Here is a 12,627-nt window from a genome sequence, read left to right as displayed (position 1 = left end):
TGTCCGCAAGCCTATAGGTAAGGTTGGTGGGTTGCCACTCACACCCAAGGCGGTCGAGAGTGGTACCCTAGGGTATGATGAAGTAAAAGCACAGGGTCACTGGGATTGTCATGTTGATCCGGACAAGCCGTACTAATAGGCGTCTAGCAAATTCACGGTGCCGCCGGTACCTGCAATCCCCGGGCGGCTGAATGGGGGCTCTGCAGATGTGGCGGTAACAATTCCACGCTTCCTCGTAGTTATCAAGCGCAAGTACTGTTGTTCGTACCACAGAGTTGTTACACTGTGATCAAATCCTTAGACGGCATCGTGGGCTGTCAGATATGTGGTTTCGCTTCTATTCCGTATACGTCCGAGGACATACATGGCGCCTTCATACGGTGGTAAGCACTCAAGACCCAGCGCTTGAAAAAAACACGGTGTCGATAAGGATAGTTATAATACGATAGCATTATTTGTAAGAGAGGTAAAATTGTTGTACTGCACAGGTGTTGTACAGGACTCGGCCCTCGCGAGAGCCACAAACACCCCATGGGATGGCGACCGCCGAGATAGCCTTCATGATCAATGAGTGAATGGGGACAGAAAAGTATCTCAGCAACTCGCGAGGACTTGAAACCGAAAAGAGAACGACCGAGTCAACGAGTGAAAGCCTCTACCTACTTACTTCTCCTGACCATGCACAGCAGTCGCGGCAGCGATATGCCTTATAATTTTCACAAAAGCCATCGACCTCACGATGCAGCACCACCCCCTGTTCTTGTTTACTAGTAGGTGTCTCCATCGGTGGTCAATGAGAGGACCGCATGAAACATTCTGTCACGGATTTATATAGCAGTTGCGCGACGTAGGTTTGTCAGCTTCGGTCACTGCAGCTTGCGGCAGGTTGGGAGAGTATTCACCCCGGGGCAAAGAGAAACGAAAATGGAATACAGATATGACAGAACAATACGTGTATTAAAATACGTACAATTTCTTCGCTCCCCACAGCCACCTATAAATACGTACTCTGGCCCGTATGGCATGAAATAAGGGCGCTCAGGTCTGAATGTGTGACACACGTTAAGGGGAGGAATACCACACAGCCACAACCCACCTGCCTTAGTACGTCGCCAACCGTCCGGATAAGCCCTCCCGCCATGAAAATAATATGCATTGGATAGTCAACAAGTGGGAAGTCATCGGCCCGAACCAAGTCTGATGCAGCTGCCCAGGTGCCATGATATTATATCCTACGGTGAAATTTTCAAGACGGCACAGGCCTGCGAGCACACTTGGAAGTATGCTAGTACTATTGGCAATCCTGACGTCCCTTTCTCAAAGGGTTGTCCTACCGGCTATCACTCGACGGGCCACCATGCGTCATAATAAACAAACCTATGTATACGCGCAACAGCGCGACACCGGGAAGCCGAAATTGTCCATTCATTGAACGGTGGAAGGCACGGCCGGAGAGCCTGGATCCATGATAGGTCATTTAAAATGTTTCAATGGATCATGTCAGCAGCGTTTCAATTGATTATTATTAGACATTCTCAGTTAACGGCGGCCCGCTCCGCTCACTTTATCGGTCGTTTCCAGATAACCACTTGCCAGCCGGACTGACAAGTCTTGGCGGGGGCAACGCCACAAGCGAGTGAGATATGCCATTCTCTGGACAGACATAATTATGAAGTCATTTCTTCAGCAGATCTTTGGCGTTGGGTAAAAGTCGGCCGCAACCATTCATGAAATTCCGCGGAGCTCCTTCACGTCCTACACAGGCTTTGGATAGGGGAGGGGCATACAACTTTTATCTACAACGGACAAGTGGTTGGCAAAGTAAATTAAGTAAACACTAAGGTCCCTGATCTGTCACGGTAATACTACTGTAGGCCCTCCTGTCGACCCCTGGCTTCGCAAGGAAGGAGCTGCTATAATTTTCACCTACCGTTTGGTGGCAGCCGGGGTCTCAACCAACCCCTGTCCCACCGTATACACCTTTGGTGCGTCGTCGTTCATGCCACTCAGAATGCTTCCCTCGAAAACATGCGCCACAACAGTCTCGCGTGTCTGTGAGGAGAAGTGAAGCCACCAGGAGGGCAGGTGACCTCAAGACCGTCGACGGACTTCCCGGCAGCGATTTGGAGCTCGTAGTCATAGAGTACTTTTATGATATCCCGAGGCCGCACGAGACCTGCGTTGTGTCAGTGTTTAGTATTCCGTGGGTCTTGAGCGTTTACCACGGTATGAAGGCGCAACATACGTTTTATTCATGGAGATTAGAAATGAAACCACTTCGAGTCTTTGAGATTAGTTTCGGCTTTCACAGTTCCCTGGAAGCGTTTTTTCCTAGCTCGCGGCACGGTTTGCGTGAGATCGTTACTGAATTGCAGGCACAATTTTGTAACCCACCAGGGGTGATTTGGATAAAGATTTACGAAGAAGCCTTGAAGCCAATGGGTTGCTCTAGAATCACCGCATTGAATGTCAGACGGCCTCGTATGGATGGCACGATGAGGCCCGGGGATGGGCGGATACCCGGGATTCGGGCGGGTATCCGGGTAATCGATCACGTTTCCAAAATTTGCCCGTGACGCCGCGGCAGCACTCAATCAACTGTCTCGACGGCGTCGCTCATGTGAGTGAAGTTTCGAACAGAACGCCATTTCGCCTTCGATGAGAATAGTCTGAACCACCAGATCGCGATCTTGGCCCTCGGCCCCTTCCCCCCTTGATCGGATTCCCGGCACTCGCAAAGGGCGAAATGCAGCTGTGAATATAAAGTTCTCCCTAGACGGCTGTAAAACAGATGTGTTCTGGACCTTTGCCACGACATGATTGTATCATCATCTCACATAAGTCCAAGAATTTTATCGACTTGGCATCATCTGAGAACTGAGAGCTGATCAAGCACGATGAAAGCTATACAGATTCTGGGGGATGTCTCATTTCCGAGAGTCGTGATCAACAACTCCTTGCCGAAGCCGACTCCTCGCAATGATGAATTGCTCATCAAAGTCCATGCCGCCGGTATCACTGGCGACGAAGTTTTATGGCCCGAGCTTTACAGCACCGAGAGTCGGATTCCAGGACACGAGATATCGGGCACGATATCGGCCACAGGTCCTGACTACCACGGACCATTGCAAGCCGGACAAGAAGTTATTGGGTTCATCGCCGCAGAACGTGGCGAAGGTCAGGCGGAGTACACCATTTGCCTCGCTGACGAGGTCGCCCCCAAATCGTCGTCATTGTCTCATGAAGAGGCTGCCGCACTTCCAATTCCGTTCTTGACGGCATGGGAGGCTCTTGTCGATCATGGGGCTTTGAAGCCTGGGATGCGCGTGCTCATAACTGGGGCATCGGGTGCAGTTGGTTCCGTAGCAGTTCAACTGGCCACCCACCTGTCTGGCTGTCACATCACAGCCCTGGCCTCGTGTCGACACCATGGCACACTCCGAAGGCTTGGGGCCCAGGAGGTTCTCGACTACAATAGTATTGGTTGGGAGCATCACGTACATGACATAGACATTGTCTTCGATACGGTGGGAGGGCAGGTCATGACTAAAACCTGGGGAGCTGTCAGGAATGACGGGTTAATCGTCACTGTCGCGGATCCTCCGCCCCCGTGGGCGTTCGGACGAGGTGTGGCGGCTGAGTCCTTGAATTTCCCTGCCGTGCGCTACAAGTACTTCGTTGTCTCTCCGAGTTCTGAGAGGCTTGCTAAGTTGTCAGGGATGATTAGCGAATGTGTCATTACCGCTCTGGCGGTAAGGTCATTCCCAGCGGGTGAGGCGGAGCAGGCGTGGGCCCAGGCACGACAGAGAAATCATGGGTCGAAGGTGGTGGTCACCTTCGGCTAAGCGCGTCATTAGATCAAACATTGCTTATTGCCGAGGTTCTCAGATATCACATCTATACTGAGTCATAGAGATGATCTGGCCGTCATTTGACCCTTCACGCGAGTCTCAGGTGCCTGATTGGGATGGTCTGGATGAGAGCCGTGAGGCTCCATGAATACTGATTAAAGTCTCAAGCTCTTTTTCTAAGTATGTTCACACACTTAGTACTATGCCCAGAACTTTGGCAAACTACCAAGACAAATGCGATTTTGGTATTTGGTAAAGATGCCCCGAGCAATCAAGGAAGCATTGGAGGCAAAGAAGCAATTTACTCCTAGCCCGGAGTTTCCCGTCTCTCAACGAATGCGATTCTCTGATCCTACACTATATCCTCGTGACAGCGAGACTCTCATCACTTGATCCGTAGTCGTGGGGCGTTGATGGCTGCGCTTGTGGAGCTACAATGTCCCCAAATGGTAAAATATTAACCTGGGCGATGCGAGTGGCCGAGACATGCATCTCAACTATGCAGGTCCACACCACCCTGCGCTTTTGGCAGGAGGCTGAAACTAGTGTGCATCGAATTGTTCATCGACTTGCTCTGACAAATCTGACAGAACACCGCGCGTCGCTATTGCACTCAGAAAAGAGCGTCGATTGAGCAGGCAGGGTCGATCAGGCGCCAGTGGCCGGAAAGATAGGATCGGTCCGAGCTGGGCAGACGTACGAAGGGTCTCACAGAGCCTTATACTGTAACATACATATGTATCTAGCTATGACCAAAATCGACCTTCCTCGTCCTCGTGGAGACACAGTTTTCGACTCTCGCATACGAACATAGGATCTCATCACCAGCGAATTTACGACCTATATTTTCGATCATGAGAAGTTTTTGGCACTATTCTCTACCACTGAGCATATGGCTCCTCTCGGCCACAGAAGCTCTTGCTGTGGCACAGAACGCCTCAACACCCGATGCGGCGGCACAGAACACCACAGCCGAAGCTGTCGTTGGCTGGGACGCCGGCCCGAATCGACGCGGCACTCTCCGTCTACTTTGGAGCTGTGTTGCCACGATGTTCACCTGTACATGGACCGTCCTGCACATGAACGTGCCCGGCTACGAAGACACCGTCGCGCGGAGAATGGCACGGAAGGTCAAATGGCTCGCCATCAACATCCTGTTTCCGGAGTTCATCTTCTCCAAGTCAGTCTGCGATCTTCGGCTGGCTCTGGACGAACTCCGCAGGTTCGACGTAGGCTGTCGCATACATGGCCCCATTGAATGGAGGCGTGGTCACTGCAAGGGAAGCTGGGAAATCAAGTATCCACCGTTCGCCAGCCTCCTATTTCGCTTCTTGCTACTTGAGTGGCCGCCCGCACACAGTGACGAGCTTGCAAACCCGAGTCCATTCTCGAGAATCAGACAACCCTCTTGCGCCGATCAACACATAGAGCTCGACTCAAAGCATCCAAACTTGGACGGAAATGGCAAGGACACAGTACCTGACGAAGATAATGCCGAACCTGTCTCAAGCGCCGAAGGTTTGGTCGTGGACAAAGCAGGACACTCAGAGCTGCTCAACCCATACTGGACCGTGGTGCATTCTTATTACGCTCAAATGGGGGGAATACTGTGCCTGCATAAACAGGCCGGGCGCAAAGGCCTGATGGGAGCCTTTCCCTTTGCCTCCCCGGCCTTGCTCTGGGCCTTCGACTGGGCCAATGATGAACACCCTCTGAAGGAGTTCACATTGAGACAAGCAGACATCCAGGACAGGAGCAAAGCAGACTGGCTCGCAAAGGGTATCTCCATGCTGCAGATCACATGGCTCATCATCAACGTCACTGTTCGCGCCAGCACCGGCCTGCCTGTCACACAGCTGGAGATTTCGGCATTCGCGTTCTCTGTCATGGCAATCGGGATTTACATGGCAAACTGGTGGAAGCCAAAGGATGTCTTGCGCCCATCCGTCCAGTCAGCGTCGTTCAAATCATACAAGATGAATTATGAAGGGACTGTTCCTTTTGTCCAATCGTTTACCGAAGGTCTGCACTGGCTTCGATCAACTCGGCGCCACAACTCAGCACCTAGAACCTTTTCGGAGTGGAACTTCGCAGGGGCATCCCGGGTTGAGAACGACCTGGTTTGGATGGACGGTGAGCCGCCTTACTTTTTCATCATGGTGGGCATATCATCCCTGGCATTCAACGGTATGCACTGTGTCGCCTGGAATTTCGACTTCCCCACCCGGGTTGAGCTAGTATGCTGGAGGGTCGCAAGTCTTATTGGAGCAATCCTGCCAATAACCGTGCTTGGTATCCAGTACGTCCTCGACTACATCTCCACCAAATACGGAAAGAGGCGGTTGAACAATATCTCGGTTGCCGAGCGTTGTGAGGATATTGCCAGAATTTTGGCCAACACCAGCAGCATCGCCTATATGTTCGCCCGCCTGATAGTCATTGTGCTCATGTTCACCTGCCTGCGATCCGTACCAACTGGCGTCTACAAAATCACCCCGTGGACTCGGTTTTTACCAAAGATATCATGATGATTAAGAGTTCCTCTATAATTCCGTGGTCCTATACGTTTATCAAGTTCCAACCGCCAAGCAAAGGGCCATCGGGTTCTAGAGGAACTCTTGGTGCTTATCTTTATGGGGTGGGGGATTGGAGAGTTTGTGTGGTGCAGGGCTGGGTTTAAAGTTGGTCTTCTGATCAATTTCATGGCTGCTCTGAAAATTATTTGTATCATAAGCATATTGGTTTCTTTCGGTGGTATTTTCCTGTGAAAGGGGATCTTCTGCGGTTTACTCCTCGGCCAGATTGTTAGCGTTTCTAGATACTTGAATATTCACATTCATTCATTACCAAAGTTCTGCCCGACTAACTACAGTCCATCGCCCATCCAGTGCTCAAGTTCCGGGCCAAGCACACCCAAGTTATACCAGCCACAGACGTCTTCCATCGATCCCAAAGACCCTAGAACACCATCTTCCATACACGGCTCGCCGGATTCGGATCCCAGACTACCATGGCTACCACCACCCGAAAGACTTGGCACATTGCTTGATGTCTCCGTGCTGCTACTCCCGATAGTATGGAGCCCCCTCAGCCCCAGAACATGGCGAGCAACTGTCTGTATTTCCTTTACATTGATCGCAGTTCTCGGCCACAGTTCGCCCAGGTCTCTCAGGCAACCGATAGTCATCCGGATCTGATCCCTAGCTACCGCAAGCTCCTTGCCACTGAGCTGGAACGCGCACGCTGAGAGCAAGGCCAGCGTCCCTTCGCTGACCATGCATGTAACAAACGGAGTATGGCTGAATGGTCGGAACGGCAACGCTAGTAGGCGTATCTGCGCCTCTATGGATCGTAGAACACGCACCGTGTGCACGTTGATGAGGTCCGGTGTCGGATTGTCATTTGGCGGCTCTCGGGCGCAGCTTGAGACTGCCTCCACTGGGTTGAACTTGAGGTCGGACAATGGTCTATGCAGACCGATGGTCGCTCTGAAAGCACTGTAAGTATAGCACCTCGGCAACTGTCGTGGAAGAGGTCATGAGCTATCTTACACGTGGATAAGCAAGTGTGCTTGAAACATAAGCTCATCGATATTTCCGGTCTTCGTCATAATCTCCTTGCGTTCTTTTGGTAGTAAGAGAGACCATCCATCAATGATGGAGTCAGCGGACTGTATCATGCCCGTCGAGTCCTCCTTGGCTGCGACTTTAGGCGAAATAGATATTGCTAAAGCCGCACATTTCACGGCTCCGATCAGGTATGCGAAGGATGAGAATGACACATCGTCGGTAGAAAATTCTCGGCTGTCAAATTCCTCCAGAGTGTTTGGAATCGGAATTTGCTTTGAGGAAATCAGCTTTGTGACGGGAAAAGGCATCAACTGGTTGGCAGGACTGACTTCTGACTCGTACTCTCTCTCTTCACATGGGAGATCTACCGTGGCGTCGATCTCAAAAACAGAGAAATTCATCGTTCCCAAGGTGCCCGCGTAGTACGCGTCCACAATGTACAACATCCACCACGTCCTTCTCCAGCACTCCATCAACACAGGATCCCCAGCACCGTGATCGCTCGCAAATTCTTGTCGGAACATCTTCAGATCAACGGCGAGCTTCACCGCGCTTTTCATCTCGCTGTTTGCTTCGGACTTGAAGTTGTGCCAGAACAACACGATGGAGTATAAGAGACGGCATTGAACCACTGTGGGACTTGATGATGGTGCTCCAGCAATGCACATCTCCGCGTGGTCTCGTAATTGTGTTGACAGCTCTTGCGCAGCGTACAAATGTCCAACTAACCGCATCAAAGCAATGACAGGTGCGAGAACAAGCCCGTTGTTCGCATCTCTGTGTAACCGAATGAGGGCTTTCTGAGGTAGAAGGAACGGGTGGTATGTGTGGAAGTGTTTGTAGTATGAGGTTATCAGAGGATCTCCTTCAATGTTCTCGGTGTGCATGTGAAAAGCTGATGCTGATGCTGAAGCTGGCGTTCCATTACCGATGCTGTCTTCTTCCAGTGAATTTAAGTCGCTGGGCAGGTCATACAGCTCCAACGGCTGAGAGGGCAGTTCTTGGTCTTGCTGGACGACAGATATTGTCCGCGCCGTCCGGGCTTTCGTAGTATCCGAGACACCCACGCTGCCTGCCAAAGCCAGACGTTTACGTCTCTCTGCCAGAGCCGCACGATCCAGTCCACCGCGACGTGACGGGGCATATTGACACTCCCTGGAGACCTCAAGACACCGGTTACATTGAGGCCGGGTGGCGTCGCATTTCAGATGACGCGAGCGGCATGGGAGGCAAGCCAGGGAGGAGCGCGTTGCCCTGCGGGCTTGCGATGTTGCTGTGTTGGTGTCATCCATGTGCGATGTGTCAAAGATTGAATCCGATCCGGGAATAGGCTTCTCGGTGGAGGCTCATCCTTAGATTTGTGATGGGTGGAGGGAGAGCCGGAGAACGCCGGATAGGCTATTCGGGTATCCGGTGCGGCCGTCGTGGGTATCTGCCGTGCTACAGTCATAGCCCACGCCCGCATGAGGAGCTAATAGTGATCACACGTAATTTCGCGCAGTGTCTCTAACACTCTGGCCGATTACCCAGTGCGCCATTAAGGGCGTCGAAGGCTGTGGGTGGCATAACACGTTCGCCCCCTGCTGACTGCCCCGAGACCATGATGTATGAAAGCAATAAGTGGATAAATAGTTGGCCGGGCCCAGCATAAGTTATCTATGATCTAAATCAAAAGCAACATAAGTAAATGTATAAATATTATCGATACTACAAAATAGTGCACCCCATCGAGCTGCATTTATCCCGTCCTCTGCTACACCGCAAACATCGACAATAATAATGTCAAAACAAATTGTGATCATTGGTGCTGGTTTCGCTGGTCTATGGAGCGCTCTTTCAGCAAAGCGCCTACTCAAGCACAGAAATGAAGAGGACAAGATCAAGGTCCTAGTCATTGCCCCCGAGCCATATTTAGTCCTCCGTCCGAGACTATACGAAGCCAACGCAGCTGGCATGAGGCATCAACTTGGTGACCTCTTCGACTCGCTTGGTATCAACTTCTTCCAAGGAAAGGTCGAGATCATTGACACCAAGGCGCGCATCGTTCATGTTCAGCCATCGTCAAGCTCGAAACCAGTAACGCCCATCGGCTACGATCGCCTGATCCTAGCAGCTGGTAGTTCAATCAATCGGCCCAAGACTGTTGCTGGGCTGCGTGAGTTCGCATTTGACGTCGATTCTCTCGACTCAGCAACTCAGCTCGAGGAACATCTCAACGGTCTTGCATCGCTCTCAGAAAGTCCCGCTCGCAACACAGTGGTGGTGTGTGGGGGTGGCTTTACCGGCATCGAGCTTGCGGCCGAGTTGCCCAACCGTCTCCTTGGCCACATCGCCAACTCTCGAGTCATCCTCGTCGAGAGCGCAGATGAGATTGGACCCGAACTTGGCCCTGGGCCTCGGCCTGCCATTACCCAAGCAATGAATGAACTTGGAATACAAGTCAAGACGGGTGCGGCGGTATCTTCCGTGAGCGCCAAAGGCGTAACGCTTACATCCGGCGAGCACATCGAGTCCATGACCGCAATCTGGACAGCAGGGGTGGTGGCAACGCCTCTGGCACAGCAGATCAATGGGCCGAAGGACTCATTCGGACGGCTCCATGTCGACCAATACCTTCGCACCCCGTCAACTGAGCATGTCTTCGCTACCGGCGACGCGGCCCGCGCTCTCGCAGACAGCGAAGGCCACTATGCCCTGATGTCATGCCAGCACGCGCTCCAGCTTGGCCGCGTTTCGGGCCATAACGCTGCCGCAGACCTCTTAGGTGAGCCGATGTTGGAGTACTCGCAGGAAACATATGCCTGCTGTCTTGACCTTGGCCTGTCGGGTGCTGTGATCGGGAGGGGATGGGGGAGAGAGGTGGGCGTGACAGGTCAGCGCGCTAAGAGGGTTAAAGAGCATATCAACAGGAATTTGATATATCCTCCCAGTGACGCATCACAAGCCCTGGACTTGGCAGATCCTGTTGGGCCTGATGCTGATGAGCTACCACTGTTGGAGCACATACTTGAGGTCGTCGGATAGTTGGACTGGAGGCGTGTGAGGCTCAGCGCTTTTCAGATGGAGTCGGTCGCCCTATCAAAGTTCTGTTCAGGCTCTTTGGAGCTTCCGACCCGAGGAAGGTTTCCGGGTAATACCCTAAGTAGGTAGGGGACTTTTTGTCGGCATCGAGGTATACTTCAGAGGTCGGGGCGTGAACTACTGTTGGATGTTGGTAATTGGAATCTCCTCTTTCACAGACCCTCTCTATTGATTTCAAATAAACCTTTCGTCTTCTCTCGAGACACGCAACCAAACCAACCACAACGATTCGCGTGTCCATGACATAGCTTATTTCCAGTTTTCCGATTGCACCGAGCCTACGTCAAGGCCTCAGCCCGCCGCTTTAAGACAGATCTTGCGACTCGGAACGCAGTCATGATTCAATGGTCAGAACCTTTCAGCTGACAGTGGGTTCAGTGATCAGACCCTTACGGGGCATCAAGGAAGAATGGCCACGTGAGGAGAGTGGCATTAGGAGGCTGGGTCCACCATACATACAGTTTGGTCTCTCACAAAACAGGCAACTCATTCGCGAAGAGTTTCATGTTGAGAATCCGATAATCAGTGATTGGCCAATTGCGGATGTTTTCAGCTGCGTCTGTCCAGTCCGTTGCTGCTAAGCCAAGGCCGTGACGCGGCTCCCCTTACGTACGGCTCTCGGCAGAGGCAGTGCTAACATGTGTGATGGCTGCGATCGACAACACCGCCAGGAGCTTGACATAAAGTTTCAAATGTACACGATTCTGTGCTACAGCACTACAAAAGAGGCGTGATGGGGCTCGGAAACTATTATTTGTTATCAAAAAGGTCTTATTGACTCGTCTTTGCTGAGGGGGCTTGTTTGAACTGGACTGCGATTCATCAAGTTTATCAATTTGGCTCTCTCATATCCTCTCGTTCAAATAATTTCAAGATGAGTGACACGAACTTCAACAGGCCGGTGGCAGTAATAACTGGAGCGGCGGGCAGCCTCGGCCGAGCTATCGCCCAAGAATTCGCCCTCGAGGGCCGCTCCCTGATCCTATGCGACCTCAACTCCGTCGACGCGGCCATGCACTCGGTACGGAACCTCCTATCCGCTCGCTCCATCACGGCGGTGACAGGGGACATCACGCGGGCCGATTTCCCCTCCCAGATCAAGGCCGCCCTCGGCGGGCGCAAGATCTCATGCCTCGTGCACGCCGCCGGCGTCTCGCCAGCCGTCAAGGACGGCAAGCGCATCTTCGACGTCAACTTCACCGCGACCCGGCGGCTCGTGGACGCGCTCGTGCCCGAGATGCAGCAGCCCGGCGGCGTCGTGATACTCGTCGCCTCGGTGGGCGGCAAGCTGGTGCAGAACTCGGCCGTGGACCTCGCCGTCAGGAGACACCTCAAGGGGGCCCGGTCGCCGACGCTGTGGGCGCTCAAGCGTTTCCCCTACACGGCGTACTCGGTCTCTAAGCGCTGTATGCAGGTCTACGCCAGGAAAATGGCGCGACCTCTGGCGCAGCCCTCGGCGACTGGGCCAGGTGGCATTCGCATCGTCACTGTGTCACCCGGTGTGATTGACACAGACATGACCATGCACTATGCTTCCCGCCCGAATCTATCGACCTTCGTCAGCTCCGGCCCGATGGAGCGGATGGGAAGGCCGGAGGAGGTTGTGCCAGTGATCAAGTTTTTGGCCTCGGATGGCGCGAGTTATATCACCGGCGTGGACATCTTGGTAGACGGTGGGATTATTGCATCTAAGAGACGGGCTTTGAAGAACACAGCCAAGGTTGTAATGAAGGAGAGGCGTGAGAAGAAGAAAGCATTGAAAAAGTTCAAGAAACAGGAGAAACTGAGGAGCTTGGAAAATAATAATCCCAAGGGGAAGGCAAAGGAGCCTCCGGTTTACAAGGAGATCGAGGAGTGATGAAAGGTGCACTATACTTGCATATCACGTTAATAATAAGAGTGAATCAATTTGAAATATTAGGAAAATGGTCAGAACTAAATTTCCACCTCTACACCAGCCGGTCTCCAACATTGGCGGTTTATACTACAACCACTTATGTGAAAGCAGTCATGGGTGGAGCACAAGATGAATCGTTCAAAATGATCTGGGCGCAGTGTTTCAATGACTGAGTTAGCAATTTTCTGGCTCGTGTTGTACTGCCAACAAATCTGTATTTTTGAAGGGA

At 52.3% G+C, this 12,627-nt stretch overlaps 5 protein-coding genes across 5 annotated transcripts; 4 read left to right on the top strand and 1 right to left on the bottom strand.

The window, feature by feature from the left end:
- Nucleotides 1-567: 567 nt before the first annotated feature.
- On the top strand, nt 568-3,845 carry KVR01_007740 (uncharacterized protein; the record flags this gene model as incomplete). Its single annotated transcript, XM_044782346.1, has 4 exons — nt 568-637; nt 2,905-3,029; nt 3,060-3,143; nt 3,213-3,845. 4 exons carry the CDS (start codon nt 568-570, stop codon nt 3,843-3,845), a joined length of 912 nt encoding a protein of 303 aa, XP_044642718.1.
- A 1,055-nt stretch (nt 3,846-4,900) lies between these two features.
- Nucleotides 4,901-6,379, top strand: KVR01_008003 (uncharacterized protein; the record flags this gene model as incomplete). The annotated part of the gene is made up of 2 exons (XM_044782311.1): nt 4,901-5,080; nt 5,294-6,379. The coding sequence occupies 2 exons, from the start codon at nt 4,901-4,903 to the stop codon at nt 6,377-6,379; spliced, it is 1,266 nt and encodes a 421-aa protein (XP_044642981.1).
- Nucleotides 6,380-6,656: 277 nt separating this feature from the next.
- Nucleotides 6,657-8,792, bottom strand: KVR01_008228 (uncharacterized protein). The gene is made up of 3 exons (XM_044785340.1): nt 7,750-8,792; nt 7,403-7,692; nt 6,657-7,339 (listed from the first exon to the last, which is right to left on the bottom strand). The coding sequence occupies exons 1-3, from the start codon at nt 8,710-8,712 to the stop codon at nt 6,718-6,720; spliced, it is 1,875 nt and encodes a 624-aa protein (XP_044643206.1). The 5' UTR covers nt 8,713-8,792; the 3' UTR covers nt 6,657-6,717.
- Nucleotides 8,793-9,199: 407 nt separating this feature from the next.
- On the top strand, nt 9,200-10,702 carry KVR01_007723 (uncharacterized protein; the record flags this gene model as incomplete). Its single annotated transcript, XM_044793976.1, has 2 exons — nt 9,200-9,334; nt 9,455-10,702. 2 exons carry the CDS (start codon nt 9,200-9,202, stop codon nt 10,442-10,444), a joined length of 1,125 nt encoding a protein of 374 aa, XP_044642701.1. The 3' UTR covers nt 10,445-10,702.
- A 567-nt stretch (nt 10,703-11,269) lies between these two features.
- On the top strand, nt 11,270-12,359 carry KVR01_008286 (uncharacterized protein; the record flags this gene model as incomplete). Its single annotated transcript, XM_044786692.1, has 1 exon — nt 11,270-12,359. Exon 1 carries the CDS (start codon nt 11,376-11,378, stop codon nt 12,357-12,359), a length of 984 nt encoding a protein of 327 aa, XP_044643264.1. The 5' UTR covers nt 11,270-11,375.
- Between the last annotated feature and the right edge of the window lie 268 nt (nt 12,360-12,627).

The sequence above is a fragment of the Diaporthe batatas genome (genome assembly GCF_019321695.1).
Source record: "Diaporthe batatas strain CRI 302-4 chromosome Unknown Contig00009, whole genome shotgun sequence".
NCBI lineage: Eukaryota > Fungi > Ascomycota > Sordariomycetes > Diaporthales > Diaporthaceae > Diaporthe > Diaporthe batatas.
The sequence above is the reverse complement of the archived record's forward strand: the minus strand, read 5'-3'. Positions and strand labels throughout refer to the sequence as shown.